This window comes from Engystomops pustulosus, chromosome 4, assembly GCF_040894005.1.
Source record: "Engystomops pustulosus chromosome 4, aEngPut4.maternal, whole genome shotgun sequence".
In the NCBI taxonomy this organism is placed as follows: Eukaryota; Metazoa; Chordata; class Amphibia; order Anura; family Leptodactylidae; genus Engystomops; species Engystomops pustulosus.
The window spans coordinates 49,797,846-49,825,159 of NC_092414.1; the positions used below are offsets into that span (position 1 = coordinate 49,797,846).

Consider the following 27,314-nt stretch of genomic DNA (forward strand, 5'->3'; position numbering starts at 1 on the left):
AACAGATGATACAGCTCCATCTGCCAGGAGAACACATTTGTTTTGTGCATTAAAACCTTTGGACTGGAAGAAAGCAAATACTTGTTTCCACAGCTATGTAATAGTTACTTTAAAAAAAAAACCCTTCATCTGCACAAGAGAGGATACACTAGTCCTTAAACGTAATATGGGAAGAGTCCAACTAGAAGATTTTGTAGCTGGATATCTTGGAGGTAAGTAGTAATACACTGTTTTTGTATTATTTGTTTCAATATTCCTATGAGGCTGAGAGTACAGTGAAGAAGACTAGGCATGACTGATATTTTCTACTATTTAATAACCTTCAAAATCTAAAGTGGAAAATAAGGATTATATGCTGCGGATTGTGTTTGGAACATATAGTGCCATTTGGGCCAAGTTCTTCTGGATAACTCTGTGTTCCTTCCAAGCCCATAAATGTTAAAGATTTCTCAAGAAAGTGTGGATACAAAGTTTATTCTAAGAATCAAGATGGAGATTTGTTTATCCACACTGTATTTGACTTCTGGCTAAGAATCATTTATAAACATGTGATGTATAGAATACTAGTGGGTCATGTTTGACAGAGACATAAATTATTTTTGCTTTTGTGATGTATGGTGAATCTTTATGTACAGTGGCCGTAGAGAGGTATCGGATGGTATATAAAAAGCCTACAACAGAGGAATGCCTCCATACAGTGACTATGAATGCATTCCAGTGCTGAGAACTAGTGTCCTCTCCTGCATAGCATGTCAACTTAAAATCAAGCAATGCTAAATATTTCTTTCTTTTATAGGGGCTGCTAGTGTTATTGTAGGACATCCCTTGGACACTGTCAAGGTACTTGAGTTACGCTTCATAAGCATTTTTTGGCTCTATCCATTATAATGTATTCTCATACATTCGAAAGCAGTTGCCAAATTAGAAACATTTGTGGAAAATTGATAAATAATCATTTCTCAGTAAACACACCATATGACATGTTTATATCAATTTATGTTATCTGTCCTACCCATTCAGGTTAGTGATCTAACATTCTTATAATGGAAGCACCAGTTATCATAAATACATAGGACCAAGAACCAGAAGTCACACTTTTATACACCGACTGCAGCTTATATCAGGATATATCACAGAGTAGACCACACCGGTGTTGTCTTGTCCTTAAATAACCCCACACCTGTTGTGCCATCTTGCCCAATCAGCCAAGCTCACTTTTTACTCATTGCTTAAAAATTAATATATGTTTTTGTTCTAAGCTATGCGCTAAGCTGTACATGATGTGGAAAATAATGTTCTTGTTAAATGTTTAACTATTTCTTTAGCTTAGTTTTTATTTCAATTGCAAAACAAACTAAACTGAATGTATTGTTAGAAAATGATCCATGTAACTGTACTGTACGTGCACATAGAATGAAGAATTATAGATTTTACACTGGCAACTCAAGAACTAACAACATTGCCCCAGATTTACTATTCTTATTGCACCAATACGTGCAAACTGCTTGGACATGTATTTATGTACTGTTTCTGCCAGTATGCACTATAGTGTGCACCTATAGGGTCACGAGTCCGACATAATTGTAGTGCACCAGAAAAAAACAGGTACATTTAGATTAACTGGTTCGCGACCGCCCGCTGTGTATGGAGAGGGCTCACGGGCCAGGCCCTCTCCATAGCCAGCAAGTCTTTGCTGCATATTGCAGCAAAGGCTTACCGGTAACACGGGTGTTTTCACAGAGATGGCTGCCGGCAAAGCTGGCGGCAGCCTCAAAAAGATAGCGGCGCATGGCCACCGCCATCTTACCTGGGATCGCCGCTCCCCGTGACGTCATCGGGGAGCGGCGATCCATCTCCATGGTAGCCTCGGGTCTTCCGAAGACCCAAGGCTATTACGTTTTAACCCCTGCATGTGCTGATAGCACATTGTAATGAATGAGGAGGAAAATCCCCATATACTGCCATACTGTAGTATGGCAGTATATGATAGGATCGATCAGACAACCTAGGGTAAGTAACCTAGGGAGTCTGAAAAATAGTAAAAACAAAAAATTATAATAAAAAAACCTAAAATTTCAAATCACCCCCCTTTCCCTAGAACTGACATAAATATAAATAGTAAAAATCATAAACACATTGGGGCACATTTACTTACCCGGCCCATTCGCGATCCAGCGGCGCGTTCTCTGCACAGGATTCGGGTCCGGCCGGGATTTGTGAAGGTAGTTCCTCCGCCGTCCACCAGGTGGCGCTGCTGCGCTGAAAATCATCTCAACGCGCCGGAATGCACCACCTCGGACCAGGTGAAGGTAAGCGCTTCCCGAGCGACACTTTTTCAGTTTTTAAATGCGGCGGTTTTTCCGAATACGTCGGGTTTTTGTTCGGCCACGCCCCCCGATTTCCGTCGCGCGCATGCCGGCGCCGATGCGCCACAATCCGATCGTGTGCGCCAAAAACCCGGGGCAATTCAGGTACAATCGGCGCAAATCGGAAATATTCGGGTAACACGTCGGGAAAACGCGAATCGGGCCCTTAGTAAATGACCCCCATTAGGTATCGATGCGTCCAAAAATGCCCGATCTATCAAAATATGATAACAATTTTTCAATGCGTTTAACCCTGTAACGGAAAATAGCGCCCGAATTCGAAAATGGCACTTTTTTGCCATTCTGAAAAACATAAAAAAATCTATAAAAGGTGATCAAAAGGTCGTACAGTCCTAAAAATATCATTGAAAATATTATCAAATTTAGCAAAAAATTACACTACCCACAGCTCCATACACCAAAGTATAAAAAAGATATTAGCGCCAGAATTTGGCAAAATCAAAAAAATAATTTTTGTACAGGAGGTTTTAATTTTTGTAAATGTATGAAAACATTATAAACCCTATACAATTTTGGTATCCCCTTAATCGTACCGACCCAAAGAATAAAGTAGACATGTCATTTGGGGCGCTCAGTAAAAGACGTAATATCCAAGCCCACAAGAAAATGGCGCAAATGCGTTTTTTCACCATTTTCACTGCATTTGGAATTCTTTTCCCGCTTCCGAGTAAATGGCATGGAATATTTAATACCATCACTATGAAGTGCAATTTGTTACGCAGAAAACAAGCCATCACACAGCTCTTTACGTGTAAAAATAAAAAAGTTATAGATTTTTGAAGGTGGGGAGTGAAAAATGGACATGAAAAAACAGGAAACCAGTTTAAGGAAACCTTCCATTTCAAATGGTAGCGGTAAGCTGTAAATACCGAGCACCAGCCGGAGCTTACTTTCGTTAGTGTTATTAACCGTTGTATCGCGGTTTTAACACTTTTTAAAGTTTATAGCAGAAGCTGCTTCAGCACGCAGCGCCGAAGCAGCTATAGCTATAAACTTTAAAAAGTGTTAAAACCGCAATACAGCAGGGTTTTTTTTTTCAGATTTTATTTTTGTAATTTTTTTAGGTTTAGGGCCATAAGTAGTGCACTAGAAGGAGATAAGAATTCAGTAGCTCAATTTAAACATGCCTGATCCTTTTGTTCTCTAAATGATAAGATGCTGCAAGAGATGACTAACAGTGGATTTCTGTGCAGGGGCTATTTATATACTGAGTGGACATGTGTTTGGGCTGTCTATATACTGATGGGCACGTGCAGGGGATATCTATATATTGAGTGGGCACGTGCAGGGGCTATCAATTTTCAATATATAAAATGTTCTAATTCTAAAAAGCACATCAATATGGCCAACTCTCCTATTACCTTCAGTACCACTTATCATCACAAATACAAAGACATTGTACAAATTATTAAACAACATATCTCCATCTTACGTCATGACAATATACTTTCAGAAGTCCTGAGCAATGGGATACATTTTGTTTCTAAAAACAATCTTTCATTTGGCAACATTGTATCTCCCAATCTTTTTAATAATCCTGAAACATGGTTGCATTATAAAAAGAGATTTTTTTCTCCTTTATTAGCAAAATGGCCACGAGCACAATGTGTTACATGGGGCTGAGAACTGTGGGAAGAAGGAAGGAACATGGTGGTACTGTTCCTCACTGTATGGGGGTAGCGTTCCTCAATGAATGGATGTATTCCTAACTGTATGGGGGTAGTATTCCGCAATGTATGGGGGTAGTGTCCCTCACTGTATGGCGGTAGTGTCCCTCACTGTATGGCGGTAGTGTCCCTCACTGTATGGCGGTAGTGTCCCTCACTGTATGTGGGTATTTTTCCTCACTGTATGTGGGTATTGTTCCTCACTGTATGGGGGTAGTGTCCCTCACTGTATGAGGGTAGTGTCCCTCACTGTATGGGGGTAGTGTTCCTCACTGTATGGGGGTAGTGTTCCTCACTGTATGGAAGTAATGTTCCTCACTGTATGGGGGTAGCGTTCCTCAATGAATGAATGTATTCTTCACTGTATGGAGGTAGTATTCCTCACTGTATGGGGGTAGTGTCCCTCACTGTATGGGGGTAGTGTTCTTCACTGTATGGGGGTAGTGTTCTTCACTGTATGGGGGTAGTGTTCTTCACTGTATGGGGGTAGTGTTCCTCACTGTATGGCGGTACTGTTCCTCACTGTATGGCGGTACTGTTCCTCACTGTATGGCGGTAGTATTCCTCACTGTATGGCGCTACTGTTCCTCACTGTATGGCGGTACTGTTCCTCACTGTATGGCGGTAGTATTCCTCATTGTATGGCGGTAGTGTTCCTTACTGTGTGGGGATAGTTTTCCTCACTGTATGGCGGTACTGTTCCTCACTGTATGGGGGTAGTGTTCCTCACTGTATGGAAGTAATGTTCCTCACTGTATGGGGGTAGCGTTCCTCAATGAATGAATGTATTCTTCACTGTATAGAGGTAGTATTCCTCACTGTATGGGGGTAGTGTCCCTCACTGTATGGGAGTAATGTCTCTCACTGTATGGTGGTAGTGTTCCTCACTGTATGGGGGTAGTGTTCCTCACTGTATGGGGGTAGTGTTCCTCACTGTATGGGGGTAGTGTTCCTCACTGTATGGGGGTAGTGTTCCTCACTGTATGGGGGTAGCGTTCCTCAATGAATGGATGAATTCTTCACTGTATGGGGGTAGTATTCCTCACTGTATGGGGGTAGTGTCCCTCACTGTAAGGGAGTAATGTCCCTCACTGTATGGTGGTAGTGTTCCTCACTGTATGGTGGTAGTGTTCCTCACTGTATGGGGGTAGTGTTCCTCACTGTATGGGGGTAGTGTTCCTCACTGTATGGGGGTAGTGTTCCTCACTGTATGGGGGTAGCGTTCCTCAATGAATGGATGTATTCTTCACTGTATGGGGGTAGTATTCCTCACTGTATGGGGGTAGTGTCCCTCACTGTATGGTGGTAGTGTTCCTCACTGTATGGGGGTAGTGTTCCTCACTGTATGGGGGTAGTGTTCCTCACTGTATGGTGGTAGTGTTCCTCACTGTATGGGGGTTGTGTTCCTCACTGTATGGGGGTTGTGTTCCTCACTGTATGGGGGTAGTGTTCTCCACTGTATGATGGTAGTGTTCCTCACTGTATGGCGGTAGTGCTACTCACCTTGTTGCGGTTATTTTCCTCACTGTATGGAGGTTGTGTTCCTCACTGTATGGGGGTAGTGTTCCTCACTGTATGGGGGTAGTGTTCCTCACTGTATGGGGGTAGTGTTCCTCACTGCATGGAGGTAGTGTTCCTCACTGTATGGCGGTAGTGTGTCTCACTGTATGGGGGTAGTGTTCCTCACTGTATGGGGGTAGTGTTCCTCACTGTATGGGGGTAGTGTTGCTCACTTTATGGCGGTACTGTTCCTCACTTTATGGCGGTACTGTTCCTCACTGTATGGGGGTAATGTTCCTCACTGTATGGTGGTAGTGGTCCTCACTGTATGGCGGTAGTGTTGCTCACTGTGTGGGGAAAAAGTTCCTCACTGTATGGCGGTAGTGCTACTCACCTTGTGGCGGTAATGTTCCTCACTGTATGGAGGTTGTGTTCCTCACTGTATGGCGGTAGTGTTCTTCACTGTATGGAGGTAGTGTTCCTCACTGTATGTAGGTAGTGTCCCTCACTGTACGGAGATATTTTTTCTCACTGTAAGGCGGTAGTGTTCCTCGCTGTATGGGGGTAGCGTTCCTCAATTAATGGATGTATTCTTCACTGTATGGGGGTAGTGTCCCTCACTGTATGGGAGTAATGTCCCTCACTGTATGGTGGTAGTGTTCCTCACTGTATGGGGGTTGTGTTCCTCACTGTATGGCGGTAGTATTCCTCACTGTATGGCGGTAGTGTTCCTCACTGTATGGAGGTATTGTTCCTCACTGTATGGAGGTAGTGTTCCTCACTGTATGGAGGTAGTGTTCCTCACTGTATGGCGGTAGTGTTTGTCACTGTATGGCGGTAGTGTTCCTCACTGTAGGGCTATATCCACACTGCCGTTGCCCGCCCGTACAGTGCCGTAGCGGGCAACGGCAGTGCACGGGGAGAGGAGAAGGAGGTGAGCGCAGCTCACCCCTGCCCCTCTCCATAGGAAGTAATGGCGCACGGCGCCGTATTACGGCAAGAGATAGGACCGGTCCTATCTTTTTCCGGGAACGGAGCGGTACGGTGCCGCACGTGTTCTGCACCGTACTGCTCCCGTAGGGCGCCGTGCACCCATTTCCGTCTATGGAGGACGTATATCGCCCGTATATACGTCGGCCGTATATACGTCCTCCATACGTTAGTGTGAATATAGCCTATGGCTGTATTCTTCACTGTATGGGGGTAGTGTTCCTCACTGTATGGGGTTAATATTCCTCACTGTATGGGGGTAGTGTTCCTCACTGCATCAGGTAGAGTTCCTCACTGTACGGCGGTAGTGTCCCTCACTGTACGGCGGTAGTGTCCCTCACTGTACAGCGGTATTTTTTCTCACTGTATGGCGGTAGTGTTTCTCACTGTATGGCGGTAGTGTTTCTCACTGTAAGGCGGTAGTGTTCCTCACTGTATGGCGGTAGGCATACCATATTTGTATAGGTTTTATAATGTTTTCACAAAAATACACAATTGAAAACCTCCTGTACAATTTTTTTTTACTATTTTACCATCTTCTGGTACTAGTAAATTTTTTATACTTTGGTGTACAGAGCTGTGGGTGATGTAATTTTTTTGCATCTTTTGATGTAGTTTTCACTGCTATCATTTCAGACGCGTTGATAGCTAATCTGTTTATGATTTTTACTGTGTATTTATTTTTATATCAGTTCTAGGGAAAGGGAGGGGGGGGTGATTTGAATTTTTAGGTTTTTTTATTATAATTTTTTTTTTTACTACTATTCAGACTCCCTATGGTACTTTAACCCTAAGTTGTCTGATCGATCCTATCATATACTGCCATACTACAGTATGCCACTATATGGGGATTTCCTTCCGCATTCATTACAATGTGCTGGGGTTAATCCATGCCTTTAAGGTGGCCTTAATTGGCAATCTCTCCATAAGAGAACACCTACTGTCTGAACCTAGTCAATAGCCTCTCACACAGCCAATCCAGTTCCCTACGCTGCACTGAGATGACCAAATCAGATCGAAACAGTGCTGTCTACAGTTGGGAGTCTGTTCCTTCTGGAATAGATATACTGGTTTGGCTTATTCCCACAGTAGATCTTTAGACTTCTTGTAAGTCATATTTGGTGTTAAGGGAGCTGCCTTTCAAGGTAGCAAAAGGAGGCATTGTTTTCATTTAACACCTTGGAAAACATTTGTGCATATTTCCCAGAATTCCCTAGTGGAGCATCTATGGCTTTAAGTCTCCACATGCCTTTAAAGTGGCCTTAATTGGCAAACTCTCTATAAGGAGAACACCTACTGTCTGACCGGGGTTAAACCGAGGCAGCCTCGGGTCTTTGGAAGCTCCAATCGAATGTGTCCCGCAGCCCTTACGTGGTGGAGACTTGGACTTATAAGTTAAGCTCAAGGGAAGCATATTGTTTTTACCCATATGTGTGCTTTTCCACACACACACATCTTGGTTAACATCCAACAATGCATTGCAAACTAGTGTAGGTGAAGTCAACTTCCTCTTGTGTATAATATGCATATAGTCGCTATGTTTTTAGGCTATGACTAAGGACCATGTATGGTCCAAAGCTCATCAGATTACGGTATGTGACTCTTGTGATTTATTATTTTAATTCTCTTTTTCTATCATAGTACCAGATTAAAAAAAAATTTTGCAGGGGGGAGGGCAAAAACATTCCATTCTGGGGGCTCCAAAAATTCAGAGTGGCAGCCCTTTCGGTCACCATGGAGGTCTGGGCCAACTGCTCATGGTTGGGTGAGCACATGGTGTCTCACTGCACTGTGATTGACCCAGGCTGCCCCTTGTCTTTTTATGGAGAGTGCTTCTCCTTCTTCCTTCACCTGAACGTGGCCTAAGGTGTATGGCCAACTTAAGAGCCAGAAATAGGGACATAAGGAATGTATAACTAAAGAAAATAGTAACTCCTACTGTGTTTTTTTACAGGCTCGTTTACAAGCTGGACATGGATATGGATCTACCTTTAACTGTATTCTCAAAATATATAGGAATGAGAATGTAAGAGCAAAAAAGAATAATAATATACATTGATAGTAATCTTTAACAATCTTTAATTGGCTGTTAGGGCAGGGTCCCTAGCCTAAGGCCCCTTAGTGACCGATGTAGAAATGTGTATGGGTGGTCACTAAGGGATTAAAATAACTTTCTATATATTTCAATTCCGGCACACGAGTGCAGTGCTGGACTTGCATAACCTTATAGTAATTCTGGCATGTCATGTACCAGATAAGCCGATGATTAAGAATGGTGCAAAATGTGCCATTATGTGTTATTACATTGGCCCCTTTGTTTTAAGTTTTAATATGACTAAAAAAATAAAAGGGAATTTTCTAATCATCCAAATAACTTATGCAATTTCTTTTATCAGGTTTCTGGCTTCTTTAAAGGGATGTCCTTCCCTTTGGCTAGTATTGCAATTTACAACTCGGTAACATTTGGAGTCTTTAGCAATGCTCAAAGATTTATTAGTCAGTATCGAAACACAAGCCGAACACATCCTCCTGACTTTTTAGATTTGACATTTGCAAGCATTTTAGCTGGATGTGTTTCTGTGGTAATTGGAGGACCTGTTGACCTGGTGAAGATAAAACTGCAAATGCAAACCCAGACTGCTTCTTCAGGTAGGAAATTATTTTTTTTTTTAAAAACTAAAAATTCAAATCACCCCCCTTTCCTAGAACTGATTTAAAAATAAATAAACAGTAAAAACACATTAGCTATTGCTGCATCCGAAAATGCCCGATCTATAAAAATATAAATGTTTTTCACTGTGTTAAACCCCGTAACGGAAAATAGCACCCAGTCCAAAATGGCCCTTTTTTGCCATTTTGAAAAATATTTAAAAATTCAATAAAAAGTGATGAAAAGGTCGTACAGTTTTTAAAATGACAGCAAAGAAAATATCATCAAAAGTCGCAAAAAATGACACCACCCACAGCTCCATACACCAAAGTGTAAAAAAGTTATTAGCGCCAGAAGATGGCAAAATAAAAAAAAAAATTGTACAGGAGGTTTTAATTTTTGTAAATTTATGAAAATGTTATAAAACCTATACAAATTTGGCATCCCTACCATCATACTGCCATACACCATACAGTGTACTATTCTTTACGGGGAAACTGCGAATGGCTCATTAAATCAGTTATGGCCATACAGTGAGGAACTGTACTGCCATACAGTGAGGAACTGTACTGCCATACAGTGAGGAACACTACCGCCTTACAGTGAGCGACACTACCCCCCTACAGTTAGGAAAACTACCCCCATACAGTCAGGAACACTACCCCCATACAGTGAGGAACACTACTGCCACACAGTGCAAAACACTACCCCCATTTAGTGAGGAACACTACCACCATACAGTGAGGAACACTACCCCCATACAGTGAGGGACCCTACCCCCATATAGTGAGGGACCCTACCCCCATACAGTGAGGGACCCTACCCCATACAGTAAGGAATACTACCTCCATACAGTGAGGAACATTACCTCCATACAGTGAGGAACATTACCCCCATACAGTGAGCAACACTACCCATATACAGTGAGGAACACTACCGCCATACAGTGAAGAACGCTACCCCCATACAGTGAGGAACACTAGCGCCATACAGTGAGGAACACTACACCCATACAGTGAAGAACGCTACCCCCATACAGTGAGGAACACTACCCCCATACAATGAGGAACACTACCGCCATACAGTGAGCAGCACTACCCCCATACAGTGAGCAATACTACCCCCATACAGTGAAGGACACTACCCCCATACAGTGAAGGACACTACCCCCATACAGTGAGGGACACTACCCCCATACAGTGAGGGACACTACCCCCATACAGTGAGGGACACTACCCCCATACAGTGAGGGACACTACCCCCATACAGTGAGGGACACTACCCCCATACAGTGAGGGACACTACCCCCATACAGTGAGGGACACTACCCCCATACAGTGAGGGACACTACCCCCATACAGTGAGCGACATTACCCCCATACAGTGAAGGACACTACCCCCATACAGTGAGGGACATTACCCTCATACAGTGAGGGACACTACCACCATACAGTGAAGAATACATCCCCCATACAGTGAGGGACACTAACTCCATACAGTGAGGAACACTACCTCCATACAGTGAGGAACACTACCTCCATACAGTGAGGAACACTACCCCCATACAGTGAGGAACGCTACCGCCATACAGTGAAGAACGCTACCCCCATACAGTGAGGAATACAGCCACCATACAGTGAGGAATACTACACCCATACAATGAGGAACACTACCGCCATACAGTGAGGGACACTACCGCCATACAGTGAAGAATACATCCCCCATAGAGTGAGGAACACTACCTCCATACAGTGAGGAACATTAACCCCATACAGGGAGGAACACTACCCCCCTACAGTGAGGAACAGTACCGCCAATTTCCTTTCTTCTTCCAGAGTTCTCTACTCCAGGTACCCAGGGCAATAAGAGAAAATAGTTGATTAAAGGAATGGAAGAAGGAACTGCTTTCTGCTGCATTTTTTCCACAATTTGTGTATGGGAATATCAAAAGTCCCATATACAACACTGCTACTGTATTATGCTGGGGATCTACCGCATAGAAATGCTACACTGCCATGCTGCAGGCAATAAGCAATGTTTTCAAGTATCATATTAATTTTTTAGGACAGAAAAACACAATTTTGCTATGGGACCCAGCCTTTCCTAGTTACACCCTGTGAAGGAAACTGTTTTGGACCCCTGAAGGGTACACAAGGGTTCTGAGAGACGCAGGAAGTGATTTGAAGTTGTCCACACAACTTCCGGATATGGCACAACAATAAATCATGACCCTGGATGGCTAGGGTACATTACCGTATATAACCGAGACACGGTCATTGGGATTGGCAGATCGAGATAAGAGTAACACAGGTTACATTTTATATTTAATTGCCTTAAAGGAAACCTACCACTGGTAATGGTAGGTATTAGCTGTAAACACTGGAGCTTACCTTTGCTAGTGTTTTAAACCGCTATATCGCAGTATAAACACATTTTGATGAACAGACCCGAGGTAGCTTCGGCGCTGCGCGCGGCCGGGCGCACATGACGCCTCCGGCACTTTCTATGGCCGTGCGCAGCGCCGAAGTTGCTTCGGGTCTGTTCAACAAATTGTGTTTAAACCGCGATATAGCGGTTTAAAACACTAGCAAAGGTAAGCTCCGGCACCAGCTGACCCTGAGATGGTGCCCGGTGTTTACAGCTAATACCTACCATTACCAGTGGTAGGTTTCTTTTAAGGGCACACTAGACAAACAGTACACACAATAGATATATTGTACAGTTCAGATATACAGTTCAGTAAGTTAGTTACCTTCTGTGTGGGCCTAATAAGGGTGGATAGTCCACACTTTAAGATCCTTCTCCTGCACTCCTGATGTTGTTTCCCCCAGGTTAAAGACAAAAACATCAGGGGTGCTCAGATTATATTAGGTACAGACACACCCCTGCACACCCCCAGGAAAGCTCATAGCACAACTATGGCTGCTGCTAAAGCAAATAAAATTATTGGATGTATCAAGAGAGGAATAGATTCTAATGATAAAGACATAGTTTTGCCCTTATACAAATCCCTGGTCAGACCACACATGGAATATTGTGTAGAGTTTTGGGCACCAGTGTATAAAAAGGATATAGTAGAGCTGGAACGGGTGCAGAGGAGATCAACCAGGATTATTAGGGGAATGGGGGGATTAGAATACAATGACAGATTACAAAATGTTGGATTATTAAATGTATTATTTTTCCAGCCTTATATACTAAGACTATGTCTATGATTACTTGAGGGCTGCAGAACAATTCATTACTAGGGGGCTGCATCTGGCATTTCATTACTCAGCTGGTTGAATATGGCATTTCATTACTAGGGGGCTGCGTTGGGTATTTCGTTACTAGGGTGGCTGCATCTGGCATTCTAATACTAGAGGGGTTTATCGAGCATTTCATGACTGGGGGATGCATGGAGCTTCTCATTACTAAGGGGGCTGCATGGGGCATTTCCTTAGTAGGAGAGGCTATATGGGGTATTTCATTACCGGGGGAAACTGTCTGGGCATTTCATTACTAGGGGAGGCTTCATGGGGCATTTCATTAGTGAGGGAAGGCCACTCTGTATTTCATTACTCATGGAGGCTGTGACCAATGGAGGTATTTTCCAACCTAGGCTTATACTCGAGTCAATAAGTTTTCCCAGTTATTTGTGGTAAAATTAGGGGTCTCGGCTTATGCTCAGGTCAGCTTAAACTGGAGTAAATACAGTTCTTTCTGAATGTTTACATTTTATGTTTACAGTACAGTATCTTTTTAGTTAATCAAATGTGGGAACTGTCTGCGCATACATGTCCCTGTTTATTAACCTTATCATTGTGAATTTGGACGAAAACATACTGTAAAATAAACACATTAGATAAAGATGTTAGACATTAGAAATTAGATCAAATATTACAACATAGAAACACATACATACTAACTGTTAAAACTTAGTTTTCTCCAGCTCTTTCAGCAAAGTACACTGATGTAGCAGTAGCGAGTTTGTAATTTAATGACCTCCATATATACAATACAAAAAAAACCCAAAGTAGAATAAAAAGGAACTTTACTGGCAGATCATATGCGCCCCAGTATATTCATTCTATTCTGTTTGGATGTGCGGGTTAACTTTGTTTTTGGCAGAGGAATTGACAGCTCACTAAAGCATATGGTGCCTCTCAATGCAGCATAAAGAAGGTAAAGAATGGTCAAGTATATTATATTTCAATATGTTCAATCCTTTTCTAAACATTTTGCCTATAAACAAGAGAAAGCTACATATTGGGATCCAACTTAAGACATGTAAAAGCTACTTACAGGTTACAGCTTTTTCTGTAATGCTAAGGTCTACCGCCAGAGGGCTAACTGTTAACAAACAACCCTGATGAATTGTAACTATCGGTATATAATTATGTATACATAAGTCTGCTTGGATATGTCTATGGTCAGGAAAGAAACCAAATTTCTTATGAAGATTTTACCTCTGACACTATTGACAAGATATGAGTTTACATTTTCCTGATTTTCCCAAAGGGAATCTGTCACAAGGGCAGACGTCAATCTTCATTAGCATTCAGGGAGATCATTTTCTTCAGGGAGTTGTGTGAAAACTTGCTAATATATACTCTTCAGGTTTATATTTGTCTCAATTGGTCAAACAGTATTGGAAATCCTGAATCGGTGCTCAATCGGTTCACCCTTAGATGTAACAAATACATTTCAATAAAATGTAAATGCAAAAAAGTTGCAAATATAAGCAAAAAAAGTGATACATAAGTGAAAAGTCACACAGAACATGTGAAAAATAAAGATACATAAGACACTGCACAAGGTGCAGACCAAGGCGTACTGTTAAAGTCACAGTGATAAGTCACAAAAATCAAACTAGCAGAAATAAAGATACATGTCCCCCATTGAACTCACTGATGTTATTATGTTATTTGTTATATCTACAGACATCATGGCCCTGAATCAGAATACATCTCTGCACGGTTATCAGACATCCTACAAAGGTCCAATACATTGTGTGAACTGCATTCTAAGGAAAGAAGGTTTTATGGGCATGTATCGTGGAGCAGGAGCAATGCTTCTAAGGGATATTCCAGGATATTGCCTGTACTTCATACCCTACATATATTTAAGTGAATGGCTGAAATTAGAGCATCACACAACACCAGGTGCTTTGTCTGTGTGGCTGGCAGGTGGCATTGCAGGTATGTAACAATATGGGACATTTCTGGGATCAAAGAGTAAACAAAGTAGGGGGCTACTTCTGAAGTTAGTACAACTCCTTTAAATTTGCAAACTCACAATACAGGCGGTCCCCTACTTAAGAACACCTCACTTAGAGATGACCCCTAGTTACAAACGGATCTATGAATGTTGCCAATTTATTGTGCTTTAGCCCTTGGCTACAATAAACAGCTATAACAGTTATCAAAAGTGTCTGCAATGAAGCTTTATTGTTAATCTTGGTTCTTATGAGAATCCAACATTTTTAAAATCCAATTGTTACAGAGACCCAAAAAAATTTGGCTGGGTTTCCAATGATAAAGTATACAGTTCCGACTTACATACAAATTCAACTTAAGGACAAACCTACTGACCCTATCTTGTACGTAACCCGGGGACTGCCTGTATTACTTAACCATCTGGGGTGATTAAAAGTATCTTCCAAAGGATGAAAATGTCAGATCATTTTTTACGTTTAGTGAAACACTTAATGAATACTAAAGGCCACGTTAATATGTTCTACAATACTGAGATTTTGTTTCATTCTTTGGGTGCACGCACAGTGGGTATGAAAAGTATTTGTTTCATTGCAGTCAATTGCTAAGACCCAAAAAATGTCTTCTGTTTTTGCTCATTAATGTACACTCTGAACCCCATCTTGACCGAAAAAACTGAAATCTAGATATTTTTGCTAATTTATTAAATAAGAAAAACTGAACTTTCACGTGGTCATAAGTATTCAGTACTGTTTGTTCAGTATTGAGTAGGAGCAGCTTTTGAGCTAGTGCAGACATGAGTCTTCTTGGGAATGAAGCAACAAGTTTTTCACATCTGGATTTGGGGATCCTCTGCCATTCTTCCTTGCAGATCCTCACCAGTTCCATCAGGTTGGATGTTGAACGTTGGTGGAAGCCATTTTCATATCTCTCCTGAGATGCTCAATTGTGTTTAGGTCAGGGCTCTGGCTGGGTCAGTCAAGAATGGCCACAGAGATGTTCTGAAGCCTCTGTTTTGTTATTTTAGCTGTGTGCTTAAGGTCATTGTCTTGTTGCAAGGTGAACCTTTGGCCCAGTCTGAGGTCCAGAGCACTGTGGAAGAGGTTTTCATCCAAGATATCTCTGTACTTGGATGCATTCATCTTTGCTTCAGAGTCGTCCTGTCCCTGCAGTTGAAAACCCCTCCCATAGCATGATGTTACCACCACCATGTTTCACTTGGATTGTTTTTGGCAGGTGATGAGCAGTGTCTGGTTTTCTCCACAAATACTGCTTAGACTTTACACCAAAAAGTTCAATCTTCATCTAATCAGACCACAGAACCTTATTTCTCATAGTCTGGGAGTCATTCATGTGTTTTTTTTTTCAAACTGTATGTTGGCTTTCATATGTCTTAGGCTACATTCACACGGACGTATAAAAACGGCCGTATACGTACCGTTTTTTTTACGGGTTACATACGGCCACATTCATTTCAATGGACAATACGTCCAACCATTTATAGTGCCGTTTTTGACACTGGAGTGTACGTACCGTATACTGGCCGTATAAAAATATAGAGCATGTCCTATTTTCTCCCGTATTTCAGTTCTGTATGCCCTAAAAGTCTATGGGCATGTAAAAAATACGGGTTAAATACGTGCTGCATACGGATGAAAAACATCACGTATATACGGGCTCATACGGCCCGTAAATACAGGACTGGAGAAATCATACGGTCGTGTGAATGTAGTCTTACACTAAGGCTATATTCACACTGCCGTTGCCCGCCCGTACCGTACCGTAGCGGGCAACGGCAGTGTACGGGGAGAGGAGGAGGAGGTGAGCGCAGCTCACCCCTGCCCCTCTCCATAGCAACCTATGGCGCACGGCGCCATATTATGGGAAAAGATAGGACAGGTCCTATCTTTTTCCCGGGTACGGAACGGTACGGTGCCGCACGTGTGCGGCACCATACCGCTCCCGTAGGGTGCCGTGCGCCCATAGAAGTGTATGGGGGACGTATATCGGCCGTATATACGTCGGCCGTATATACGTCCCCCATACGTTAGTGTGAATGTAGCCTTAGGAGAAGCTTCACACACTTCCATAAAAACCTAAATGGTGGAGGGCTGCAGTAATAGTTGGTGGAACTTCTCCCACCTCCCTTCTGCATCTCAGTACTCTTGGGGTTCTTCTTTACCTCTCTCACCAAGGTTCATCTCCCACGATTGCTTAGTTTGGCTGGACGGCCAGGTTGAAGAAGAGCTGTGGTCATCCCAAACTTCTTACATAACAATAATAATCTCAATAATAAAATTTCTAATGAACAAGGCCTCACGAACACAAACATATTAACATGGATAGATGTGCTAGAAATTGTTTCAGCAGCTAATGCACATACTCAGTTACTTCTATTGGCTCATGCCAAGGCTGTGGATGCCATGGCCCAGTAATCGCACATTACTGAGCAGGGCCAATTCCTGCCTGAATTTGCTGCCACGGCAGTCTCTTCTACTGGCATCAGCATGTGAGTAGTTTGTGTGCATTATGCCGTTTGTGTGAATTAGGTCTTTAAAATTGAGTGCAATTAATATAGAATTATATTGTAAAATTGTATAGTTTTTAATTCTACAAAAAATAAGACTTATTTGCTGAAACATGAATATTCCATTAAAGGTGCCAAATATGTAACTATTCTGTTGTGTGACCTGCTTAGGCTTTGCTTTTTCAGGAGGATTTATGAGGTTATGTTATTGGTTTCAATATTTTACAAAATCTTCAGCAAGTACATATATTATCACAGTATTAAAATGATAAAATACTATAAGAAGTGATAGTAAAAACGTACAAATACACAGCAGTGCATTCTGTGTGGTATAAAGCGCCAGTATGTGTCGTCTTCCTGCACTTGGTTAACCACATAGGGGAGTGTCTGTGCAGGTCAATATTCACAATCAAACAGAACACTTTCACTGTGAACTTTCATCTGTTTTCTTCTATTTTTGCATTTGCTTTAATGAATAACAAGTCTTCTACAAGGTTCAGGTGCATCAAAGTACAGGTTTACATAAAATGGCATGGACTTGAAAGCATTTGTGATATAGAACATAGGACTGCTATGATTTTACACTAAGATGATTCTAATAAATGTAAGACCTTACAATGAAGGCTTCCCATCCTTTTTATGTACTATCATGACAGGTTTGGGTAGTTGTTAGGGCAAAACTGACGATTTCTACAGAATATGGCGCCAGCTCAGCAGCATAGCAATGGGTGTTATCCATAACATACAGCTGCAGTGGCCATGGCCAAATTTCTTCAATTTCTTAGGGTTCCATATTAGTTAATATATTTGATTCTGTCAGAGTAAAGATCTGATTTATTATATCATATGTTATGATTTATTGTATTATCAGTCATACGCTGACTATTACATTTCACACTGCACACATTTAGTTGTTAAAGAGAATCAACCATTTGCTTTTATGCATTATGAACCAAACATACCTTGAGAATGCTACGGGGACACTGATGCAGAGACATATGTTATTTAATCCAAAACCAAGAGGTTTTGCTGAAAAAAACTGTTATAAAATTATGAAAATGAGGCTCTGTTGTTCCTGTTGCTGCCCCGGCGCTTTTCCTCATCCTAATTACGCACTGCTTCAGCCTTATCCTACCCAGCATAAGCGAGAATATGTCATCACTGTGTTGTCCTTTACAGGCGGAAGTAATCAATTGCTGTGCCATGCCCCAGCTGCTGTACCTGGAAGTAATGTGTAAGTAATGTCTATGGCATCCAGGAAACCCATCTTTCCCAAGCTCCTGAATTTTATAATTGTTTTTGAGCAAAACCAATCAGTTCAGGGATTAAACAAGATATGTTTTTGCATCAGTGTAGTTACAGCATGCTCAAGGTATGTGTGGTTCACAATGCATAAAAACAAATAGTAGAAATGGGTAACTTACTTTATGTTCTACCAACACATGAGCCCACTTTTGGGTAAAGTAAATCCTGGCATATGCAGGATATTTGGTAGGTATGTGATTCATCAAAACAAACATGCATATAAAGCTTCTTTTATACTGGCGAGTGCTCACCTGGGTGACTATACGGTAGCGTGGTGAGGAGAGATGCACGAAGCACAGCTGTATGTACGGTGAAAGATAGAACAAGCTTTATCTTTTGCTTTTGCACAGTACTGTATGGCGCCACACCTATGAGCACACCGTACCACAGCCGGACACCATAGGCATCTATGGGGATGTATATCCGGTCGCATGTTTGTCCACACAATGGCAGTCTGAAAGGGGACTGAGACATGATACCGTATGATAACAGTAGCTATTACAAAAAGATAGTATACTCGAAGAAAATTATCCATCTTTAGATGATACACATTACAGGGAATGCAAGCAATGGTAAATGGAGTAGTGAATGACTGGTTAATACATTGATTATTGATTCTGCTTCCGAATAAATGTATAAAATCTTATAATTTCAGGAGCTATTTCTTGGGGCACCGCTACACCAATGGATGTAGTAAAGAGCCGTCTTCAAGCAGACAGTCTATATAATAGAAAATACAAAGGAGTAAAAGACTGCATTACACAAAGTTACTGCAATGAAGGTATTCAGGTAAACAATGTGATTTCCGTCTCCATTCCTTTGAGAATTTCTCTCTCTCATAAATCACTCCCACATCAGATTGAATCTCTTGATGACCTTTTTAATTTTTGGTTTCCATTATTTGCTCCCCACTTTCAAAAATCCATCACAGCACAAAGCTGTATTAGGCTTGTTTTCTGTGTAAAAAAAATTGTAGTTTCCAGTGACAGTATTTAATATTCCATGCCATGTATTGGGAAGAGGGAAAAAATTCCAAATGTGGTAAAATTAGCAAAAAAATTGTATTTACCCCATTTTCTTGTGGGCTTTGTATTGATACCTCTCACTTTCTGTTCCAAATGACACGTCATATTTATTCCATGTGTTTCTATGATCACAGGGATAATATATTTATATAGATACTAATTTATTTGAATAGATTTAAAAAAATTAAAACATTGGGGCAGATTTACTCCCCGGTCCATTCGCGATCCAGCGGCGGGTTCTCCGACGCTGATTCTGGTCCGGCCGTGATTCACTAAGGTTCGTGCGCCCAATGTCCACTGGGTGCGGCTGCTGCGCCGAGGTCCGCTGGAGTTCACCGGAGTTCATCTTCTATTTCTTGGTGCAGGTAAGTGCGTCTCAAGCGACACTTTTGAAAAAAAAAATACCACGATTTTTCTGAATCCATCGGGTTTGCCGACGGCCACGCCCCCGATTTCCGTCGCATGCATGCCAGCATCGAAGCGCCACAATCCGATCGCTTGCGCCAAAAACCTGTGGCAATTCAGCGCAAAATGGAAAAATTCGGGAAACCCGACGAAAAAAAACGATTCGGGCCCTTGTTAAATGACCACCATTGTGTATAAAAATACATTTCTTTAATTTAGCCTCGTTCTGATGGACTATAAGACACTTCTTACTATAGGACGCACCCTAGATTTAGGCTTCCAAAAATAGGAAAAATATATTTTACCCCAATTAAAATATCCCTTATTGGGTCGCAATAAAGCACAGCACACACAGATTTGCTGCATCCATACATTTACACATACAGCTCTGCTCCATCTATACATTTACACATACAGCTCTGCTTAATCCATACATTTAAGCACACAGCTCTGTTTCATCCATACAGTTACACACACAGCTGTGCTTCATCCATACAGTTACACACAAAGCTCTGCTTCATCCATACATTTACACACACAGCTCTGCTTCATCCATACAATTACACATACAGCTCTTCTTCATCCATACATTTAGACACACAGCTCTGCTTTATCCATACATTAACACACACAGCCTGCTTCATCCATACATTTACACACACACAGATCAGCTATACACATATAAGGAACACTCTGAGCATTACTCTACACATGAATACATATACAGCTCTACTATACACAATTAAAGAACACACTGGGAACTACTGTACACACACAGAAACCCCCTTCCCCTCTTCTTCTTACCCTGTCCCATTGCAGCATGTCACCATTCTCAGCAGTATATGGTGATGTAAGAAGCATGTGATCAGTAACATGATTCTGACATCACCGCAGGTCCTGTAGGTAGAGGGAGAGAGCAGTGCGGAGGCTCTCCTCTCTGGGAGATTGGATGAGGCGCTACGTCAGGACATCATCCGATCTCCATTACAGTGGTCAGGAGGGTCTGACAGTGCTGTATCCTCGTGACCTGTCTATAAGACGCAGGCACTTTTTACCAACATTTTTTTCTTGCTAAAAAGTGTGTCTTCTAGTCCAAAAAATATGGTAACTTTTTCATACTACAGCTTACAGACCTGTGTATGCTTTTATTCTTTTGCAAGATGAGATGGTGTCTCTTTCACTTACTCTCCCTATCTGTCTCTCACTCACACTCACTGGTTGTCTCTCTGTCACTTACTCTCTATGTCTGTCTCCCTGTCACTCAATCTACCTGTCTGTTTCTCTGTACCTGACCATCTCTATCCCTATAAGACACAGGGCCTTATCTGCCATGAGGCGAGATGAAAATCTCGCGGCAGAATGCAGAGACCTTTAGGGATCGGCATTATTACCTGTCTTCTCTTTAAGACAGGTGCGCTAGATATGCCGAGTGATGCAGCGCCTTTATGTCGCTGCATACATTGCCTATAGTAACCTATCAAAGCTCAGAGCTCATATTAATGACCTATGACAGAACAGCAACTAATCACGGCTCAGCTTCCAACTGCCACAGCAGCAGCAGCAGACAATGGCTCCTGTATATGGTCGGTAATAAGTGGATTTTGGAAAGTGCGGGGTGAAAATTTCGGCACAAAACCGGGTCTATGACTTTCTCTGAGTCACCAAGAGCAGCTGTGCATTTGGTGACTGTAAACGTGACGGTATAGATTTCTTCAGTGGACATAGATACATTCAAACATATATAGTGTACATATACACATAGATTCAGCTTTATATAATAAATTAACTGTAGTTACTGGCGTTGCCCAGGATAGTAAATAACTGCTCTTAGCTACAACAAAACGATAGACTTTCTCAGACTGTCTCTGACCATCTCTGTCAATGACCGTCCCTTTCTTATAAACTTTTTGGACCGTCTTTGTTTCTGGCAGGCTCTTTCAGGGATTGTCTGTTACTAGCGCTCTCATTTCATGGACTGTCTGTTGCTGGCACTCTCATTCCGGTGACTGTCACTTTGGGGCACATTTACTTACCCGTCTGCTGGAGTTCACAGAAAGTGCATTGTCCGACGACACTAAGTTTGTGCGCCCGATATCCTGCATGTGTCGCTTCCTCGCTCAGGTCCGACAGAGTAGAAGACAAAATGGCGCTTAACGCGTGCGCTAGTAACCAACTGATTAGACAGTGAAATAGATCATCCAATATTTATTTGAAAACACAAAACATCCAAATGGATATTGTTCCAGGAGTGCTTGGGAGCTGCTGTTATCACACGAGACGTCGACCCTCCTTGGTTGTCTCCTTTTTTCTCAATTCCTCTGGTTTCCACGGGTAACTGGAACAGTTTTACCTCAGACATTTCTGATAAATCTCCCCCTATCTCTGTATCCGTATCCATCTTACCTCACACATAAGCGTCTTATACTCATTCCTTATAGTAACCTATCAAAGCTCAGAGCTCATATTAATGATCTATGGCAGAATAGCAAGCATTCAACTTCCAACTGCCACAGCAGCAGCAGCAGACAATAGCTCCTGTATATCGTGGTTAATAAGTGGATTTTGGAAAGCGCAGGATGAAAATTTCGGTTCAAAACCAAGTTTATGACATTTCCTGAGTCACAGAGAGCGGCTGTGCAAAATTTAGTGACTGTAAACATGATTGAGCAGATTCCTTATATATATACATGCATACATACATACACACACACACAACTTTATATTTTAGATTACTGATACATTATCATACTGACAAAAAAAATGGGGATGTGTCATTGAACCATACAGTACCAAAAAAACAGAGCCCGCAAGAAAATTACACAAATGTGTATTTTTCCAGCTTTCTAGAACATTGCATGGAATATTAAATGGTGCCACTCGGTGTCCAAATAGTGAAAACAAGCATCTCTCTAGACTTAAAAAATTATGAAAGTCTGAAAAGGGAGCAAAAAAATTAAACATAATAACAGAAAAGGTCATTGGTAACAAGTGGTTAAAGGAAATCTACCATCAAAATCAAGAATGTATAAACCAGGGCACTAACTACTAGAACTAGGCACTGTGACAGTGGTAATCTTCTTATATTTGTTATCTATGGCCTCCTTCCTTCTAAAGTCAACTTTTAACCCCTTACTGATGTGTGACCTTTTGGTACATCACACTTCGGCTGCTACTTTATGAACAGGGCTCACGGGCTGGGCCCTCTCCATACAAGGTGTGTGTTTGCTGCATATTGCATAGTTAGCAAGCCGGAGTGCTGAACATCTATTCTTGGTGATCACAGCATCTCAAGCTTAGAGAAGGCAAGTGCCGAAATCAATATGTAGAGAAGCGTAGGTAAGTATTGGTAGATGTTTTTTATATTTTTTAAATGGTAGATTTCCATGAATAAAAATTTATATAGAGGGTAAAAAAAATGTATGTAAGGAGGCCAATTTTCAAAAAAATATGGCACTTTAAATTTTCTTTCTACCCCTACAGTTGTTCAGATATCACTCCCACAATCTGTCATCCTCTCCACTGTCAGCGAGAAGGTGCTGAAGTGGAGGAGGGGGTCATGTGTTATTATCTTCTGTGACAATGCCCTATCAGCGACAGTCAGTGTCAGATGTGTTTCTATGTACATACATAGTGTCAGCTTGTTATGCTCATCTAGTGAAATCACACTGTCTGCTGCGCATTAACACTTCTTGTCAGCATTATTCAGCACACAGAGCACAGCTCACAGGAGCCACCTAGACAACAAGCGTGTTATATAGCAGTAGCCAACCAGGCAAAGAGCATGTTCTATAGCAGTAGCCATCTAGACAGTAAGCATGGTCTATAGAGGTATACTCACAAATGATGGAAAATTCAGTAGTATTAAAGTATGTTTTATGAGCAATAAGACCCAAATGCCATGGGGCCTAAAAAGTAGTAATATTATTCTTAAGCATAGCATTTTTTAACTCAACCCTCTTTAAAATTCATATATAAATAAATCAATCACCAAAAATGTCATAAACAAGTTAATTTTCCTGCATCCCAAAATTCCTGATCTATAAAAATGTAAAAAATAATTAGCCCATACAATAATGGTAAAAAACATCAACATCTCCAACCCTACCCTAGCCTCCACCCCCTTCCCCTTGTATTGTTCGTTATACCCCATTAACAATATTAGTTTTTTCTTTAACGATGATGGGAAATGTTATTCCCCTCTAAAAATGTTATTTATCAATATGTGACATTATACCTTAAGATCCCATTTACTAGATATAACACACAGAGTCATGCCTGATCGCAAATAAACAATAACGATATTACTATGCATAGACAGTGGGGCTTATTTACTAAGGGTCCCACGGCCACATTTCCTTCAGGTTTTCTGACGTTTTCGGGGATTGGGATTTAGAAGGGGATTGTGTTGCATGCAATCGGATTTCGGCATCAGCGCCGGCTTTTAAATGTATGTGTCACTTTTCGTTTCTGTTTGGACTAAAAAAAAATTAAATTTACTTGATTGTTATATAGTTGAGCAGTTTTTGGTGCATTCTGTTTTTCTTGTTGGGTTGTTAATATATTTCATTGCACCAGCTCAGTTGCACTACAGATTGTGCTGACCATTGTACTGTTTAATGGAAAGGTGATAGGGAATGGTGATGCAAAGACATTTTTTTTGCATACCTCTTTATCCCTGCTCACCCACTGCTCAATAGGGCAGTATGAGAATATGCACACAGTTCTTCACATTTTCGGGTTCAGATCTGTTTCGGTTCAGGTCCAGGTCAACTTTAGTTCATACATAAATGTGAACGTTTAAAAAAAAAATCCCTAATTTTTTACTTTTTGTGAATCATCTTAAAATCTTATTGAAACCTACTTTAAATTCCACGGAGTCATTTCTTACAATGATTTTTAAATCTTATCTTTTGCAGGTATTTTTCAGGGGAATCACAGTGAATGCTATACGTGGCTTTCCAATGAGCGCAGCGATGTTTTTGACCTATGAACTTTCATTACAAGCTTTGAAGGCAAGCAAGGAATCAAATTAATTTACAACCAACTTTTTATTATTTTGGGTAATCTAACATAACTGATAAAAAATACAGTTGACTGGAAAAACAACTGATAAATTGATAAATCAAAGACCAAAAAAAATACTGTTCATTGCAAAGACGTCATATGCCACTTATATGTCAAAGAAAATGAGTAGTGTCTGCTTCTTTTAATAATAGCATCCTGAAAACTCTTATGTATTTTACTACTCACCACAAAGATAAAAGATAGCAAAAAGGAAAAGAAGTCTGTGAGGTGCTATGAAACGTAAATGAGGTCAAGATTTTAATCAAACCATCAGATTTCAGGCATGTGCTTTGCTATTGTTCCATTTCATTGTGTGCTGCCAAAATTACATTTGTGAAATGTGGGGGCTGATCCTTTTGTGCATTACTTGTTTTTTGCATGTGTGTTATGAATATATTGGGGCGCATTTACTAAGGTCTGTGCACAGTTTTCTGTAGGACTTTGCACATTCTTTTATGTGCAAACTGCTTTCACATGTATTATATACACTCACCAGCCACTTTATTAGGTACACCATGCTAGTAACAGGTTCGACCCCCTTTTGCCTTCAGAACTGCCTCAATTCTTCGTGGCATAGATTCAACAAGGTGCTGTAAGCATTCCTCAGAGATTTTGGTCCATATTGACATGATGGCATCACACAGTTGCCGCAGATTTGTCGGCTTCACATCCATGATGCGAATCTCCCGTTCCACCACATCCCAAAGATGCTCTATTGGATTGAGATCTGGTGACTGTGGAGGCCATTTGAGTACAGTGAACTCATTGCCATGTTCAAGAAACCAGTCTGAGATGATTCCAGCTTTATGACATGGCACATTATCCTGCTGAAAGTAGCCATCAGATGTTGGGTACATTGTGGTCATAGAGGGATGGACATGGTCAGCAACAATACTCAGGTAGGCTGTGGCGTTGCAACAATGCTCAATTGGTGCCAAGGGGCCCAAAGAGTGCCAAGAAAATATTCCCCACACCATGACACCACCAGCCTGAACCGTTGATACAAGGCAGGATGGATCCATGCTTTCATGTTGTTGACGCCAAATTCTGACCCTACCATCCGAATGTCGCAGCGGAAATCGAGACTCATCAGACCAGGCAACATTTTTCCAATCTTCTACTGTCCAATTTCGATAAGCTTGTGCAAATTGTAGCCTCAGTTTCCTGTTCTTAGCTGAAAGGAGTGGCACCCGGTGTGGTCTTCTGCTGCTGTAGCCCATTTGCCTCAAAGTTCGACGTACTGTGCGTTCAGAGATGCTCTTCTGCCTACCTTGGTTGTAACGGGTGGCGATTTGAGTCACTGTTGCCTTTCTATCAGCTCGAACCAGTCTGCCCATTCTCCTCTGACCTCTGGCATCAACAAGGCATTTCCGCCCACAGAACTGCCGCTCACTGGATGTTTTTTCTTTTTCGGACCATTCTCTGTAAACCCTAGAGATGGTTGTGCGTGAAAATCCCAGTAGATCAGCAGTTTCTGAAATACTCAGACCAGCCCTTCTGGCACCAACAACCATGCCACATTCAAAGGCACTCAAATCGACCTTTCTTCCCCATGCTGATGCTCGGTTTGAACTGCAGGAGATTGTCTTGACCATGTCTACATGCCTAAATGCACTGAGTTGCCGCCATGTGATTGGCTGATTAGAAATTAAGGGTTAACGAGCAGTTGGACAGGTGTACCTAATAAAGTGGCCGGTGAGTGTAAGTGCCCGCATCACATATGTAGCGTACATGACCATTTTGTGGCGTGGCTGCACTATTCTTCATGCAACACAAATTTTGTCATTTAAATGAGCTTTTTGGTGCACAGTCGGACTGGAAAGCTCCATGTAACATACAAAGTCTGATAGAAGTGTGTTGCATGCCCCATGTTAATGGGAACCTGTCATCAGAAATTGGCCTAATAAACCACTGGCAGTATGTTTTCAAGCAGCTGAGCAGATTCTAGATGATGTTTCTTTCATGACCAAGTGTGGTGGCATCATCCACAAAATCAACTTTGAAGTGAGAAGTAAAGTGGTTTTATGAAGTCAAGGAGGCGGAGAGTTTAACACTGAAGTCGAGCTTTCCCTTTCTTAAAATGTTCCCTTGACTGTAATTGATCGTCCTGCATCCAGCAACATCATTTATCAGATCTCAGGAAGTCCAGTGCATGTCAATCACATGGGAGTAGGTATTCAGAGGCAGGGAGAGCTTGACTTCAGTGTTAAAATCTCTGCCTCCCTGACTTTATACATCTAAATTACATCTCACTTAAAAAGTTGATTTTCTGCTGGATTATACCACCAAGGTGGACAATGAAAGCAAAATGATCAAGAAAATGTTCAACTGCTTAACAAGATACTGGTAGTGGTTTATTAGACAAATTTCTGATGAAAGAAAAGTGGTGCACTCTGTTGGAGCAATGCAGGGGGCTCCAGATTCATGAAGAAGGTGCGCCACAATTCATGAATCTAGTGCCCCATTGTGTGATACTTCCAAATTGATTGCAGAAATGTTTTGCAAAGCCATTTTGTCTAGTTATCACAAGTCTTTCCTTTAAACAGACTTCATTCCGATAATATTGGAACTTATTTATTAATAAAGGCTATATTTACAT

General features: G+C 41.5%; 1 protein-coding gene across 2 annotated transcripts; it reads left to right on the forward strand.

Moving 5' to 3' along the window:
* On the forward strand, positions 1-27,314 carry SLC25A48 (solute carrier family 25 member 48). 2 transcript variants are annotated; one of them, XM_072145881.1, is made up of 7 exons: positions 1-212; positions 797-840; positions 8,499-8,570; positions 8,941-9,193; positions 14,117-14,374; positions 18,877-19,010; positions 24,568-27,314. In XM_072145881.1, the coding sequence occupies exons 1-7, from the start codon at positions 167-169 to the stop codon at positions 24,682-24,684; spliced, it is 924 nt and encodes a 307-aa protein (XP_072001982.1). In that variant the 5' UTR covers positions 1-166; the 3' UTR covers positions 24,685-27,314. The 2 variants fall into 2 exon arrangements, with proteins under 2 accessions (XP_072001982.1, XP_072001981.1); XM_072145880.1 differs by lacking the exon at positions 797-840 and having other exon boundaries at positions 74-212.

What these genes read in the sequence shown, in the direction of transcription:
- SLC25A48 (XM_072145881.1), top strand. Translation starts at nt 167, where the DNA reads ATGGGAAGAGTCCAACTAGAAGATTTTGTAGCTGGATATCTTGGAG. An exon ending in TGTAGCTGGATATCTTGGAG is followed by an intron (nt 213 to 796) that starts GTAAGTAGTAAT and finishes TTTCTTTTATAG; the next exon opens with GGGCTGCTAGTGTTATTGTA. An exon ending in AAATATATAGGAATGAGAAT is followed by an intron (nt 8,571 to 8,940) that starts GTAAGAGCAAAA and finishes TTCTTTTATCAG; the next exon opens with GTTTCTGGCTTCTTTAAAGG.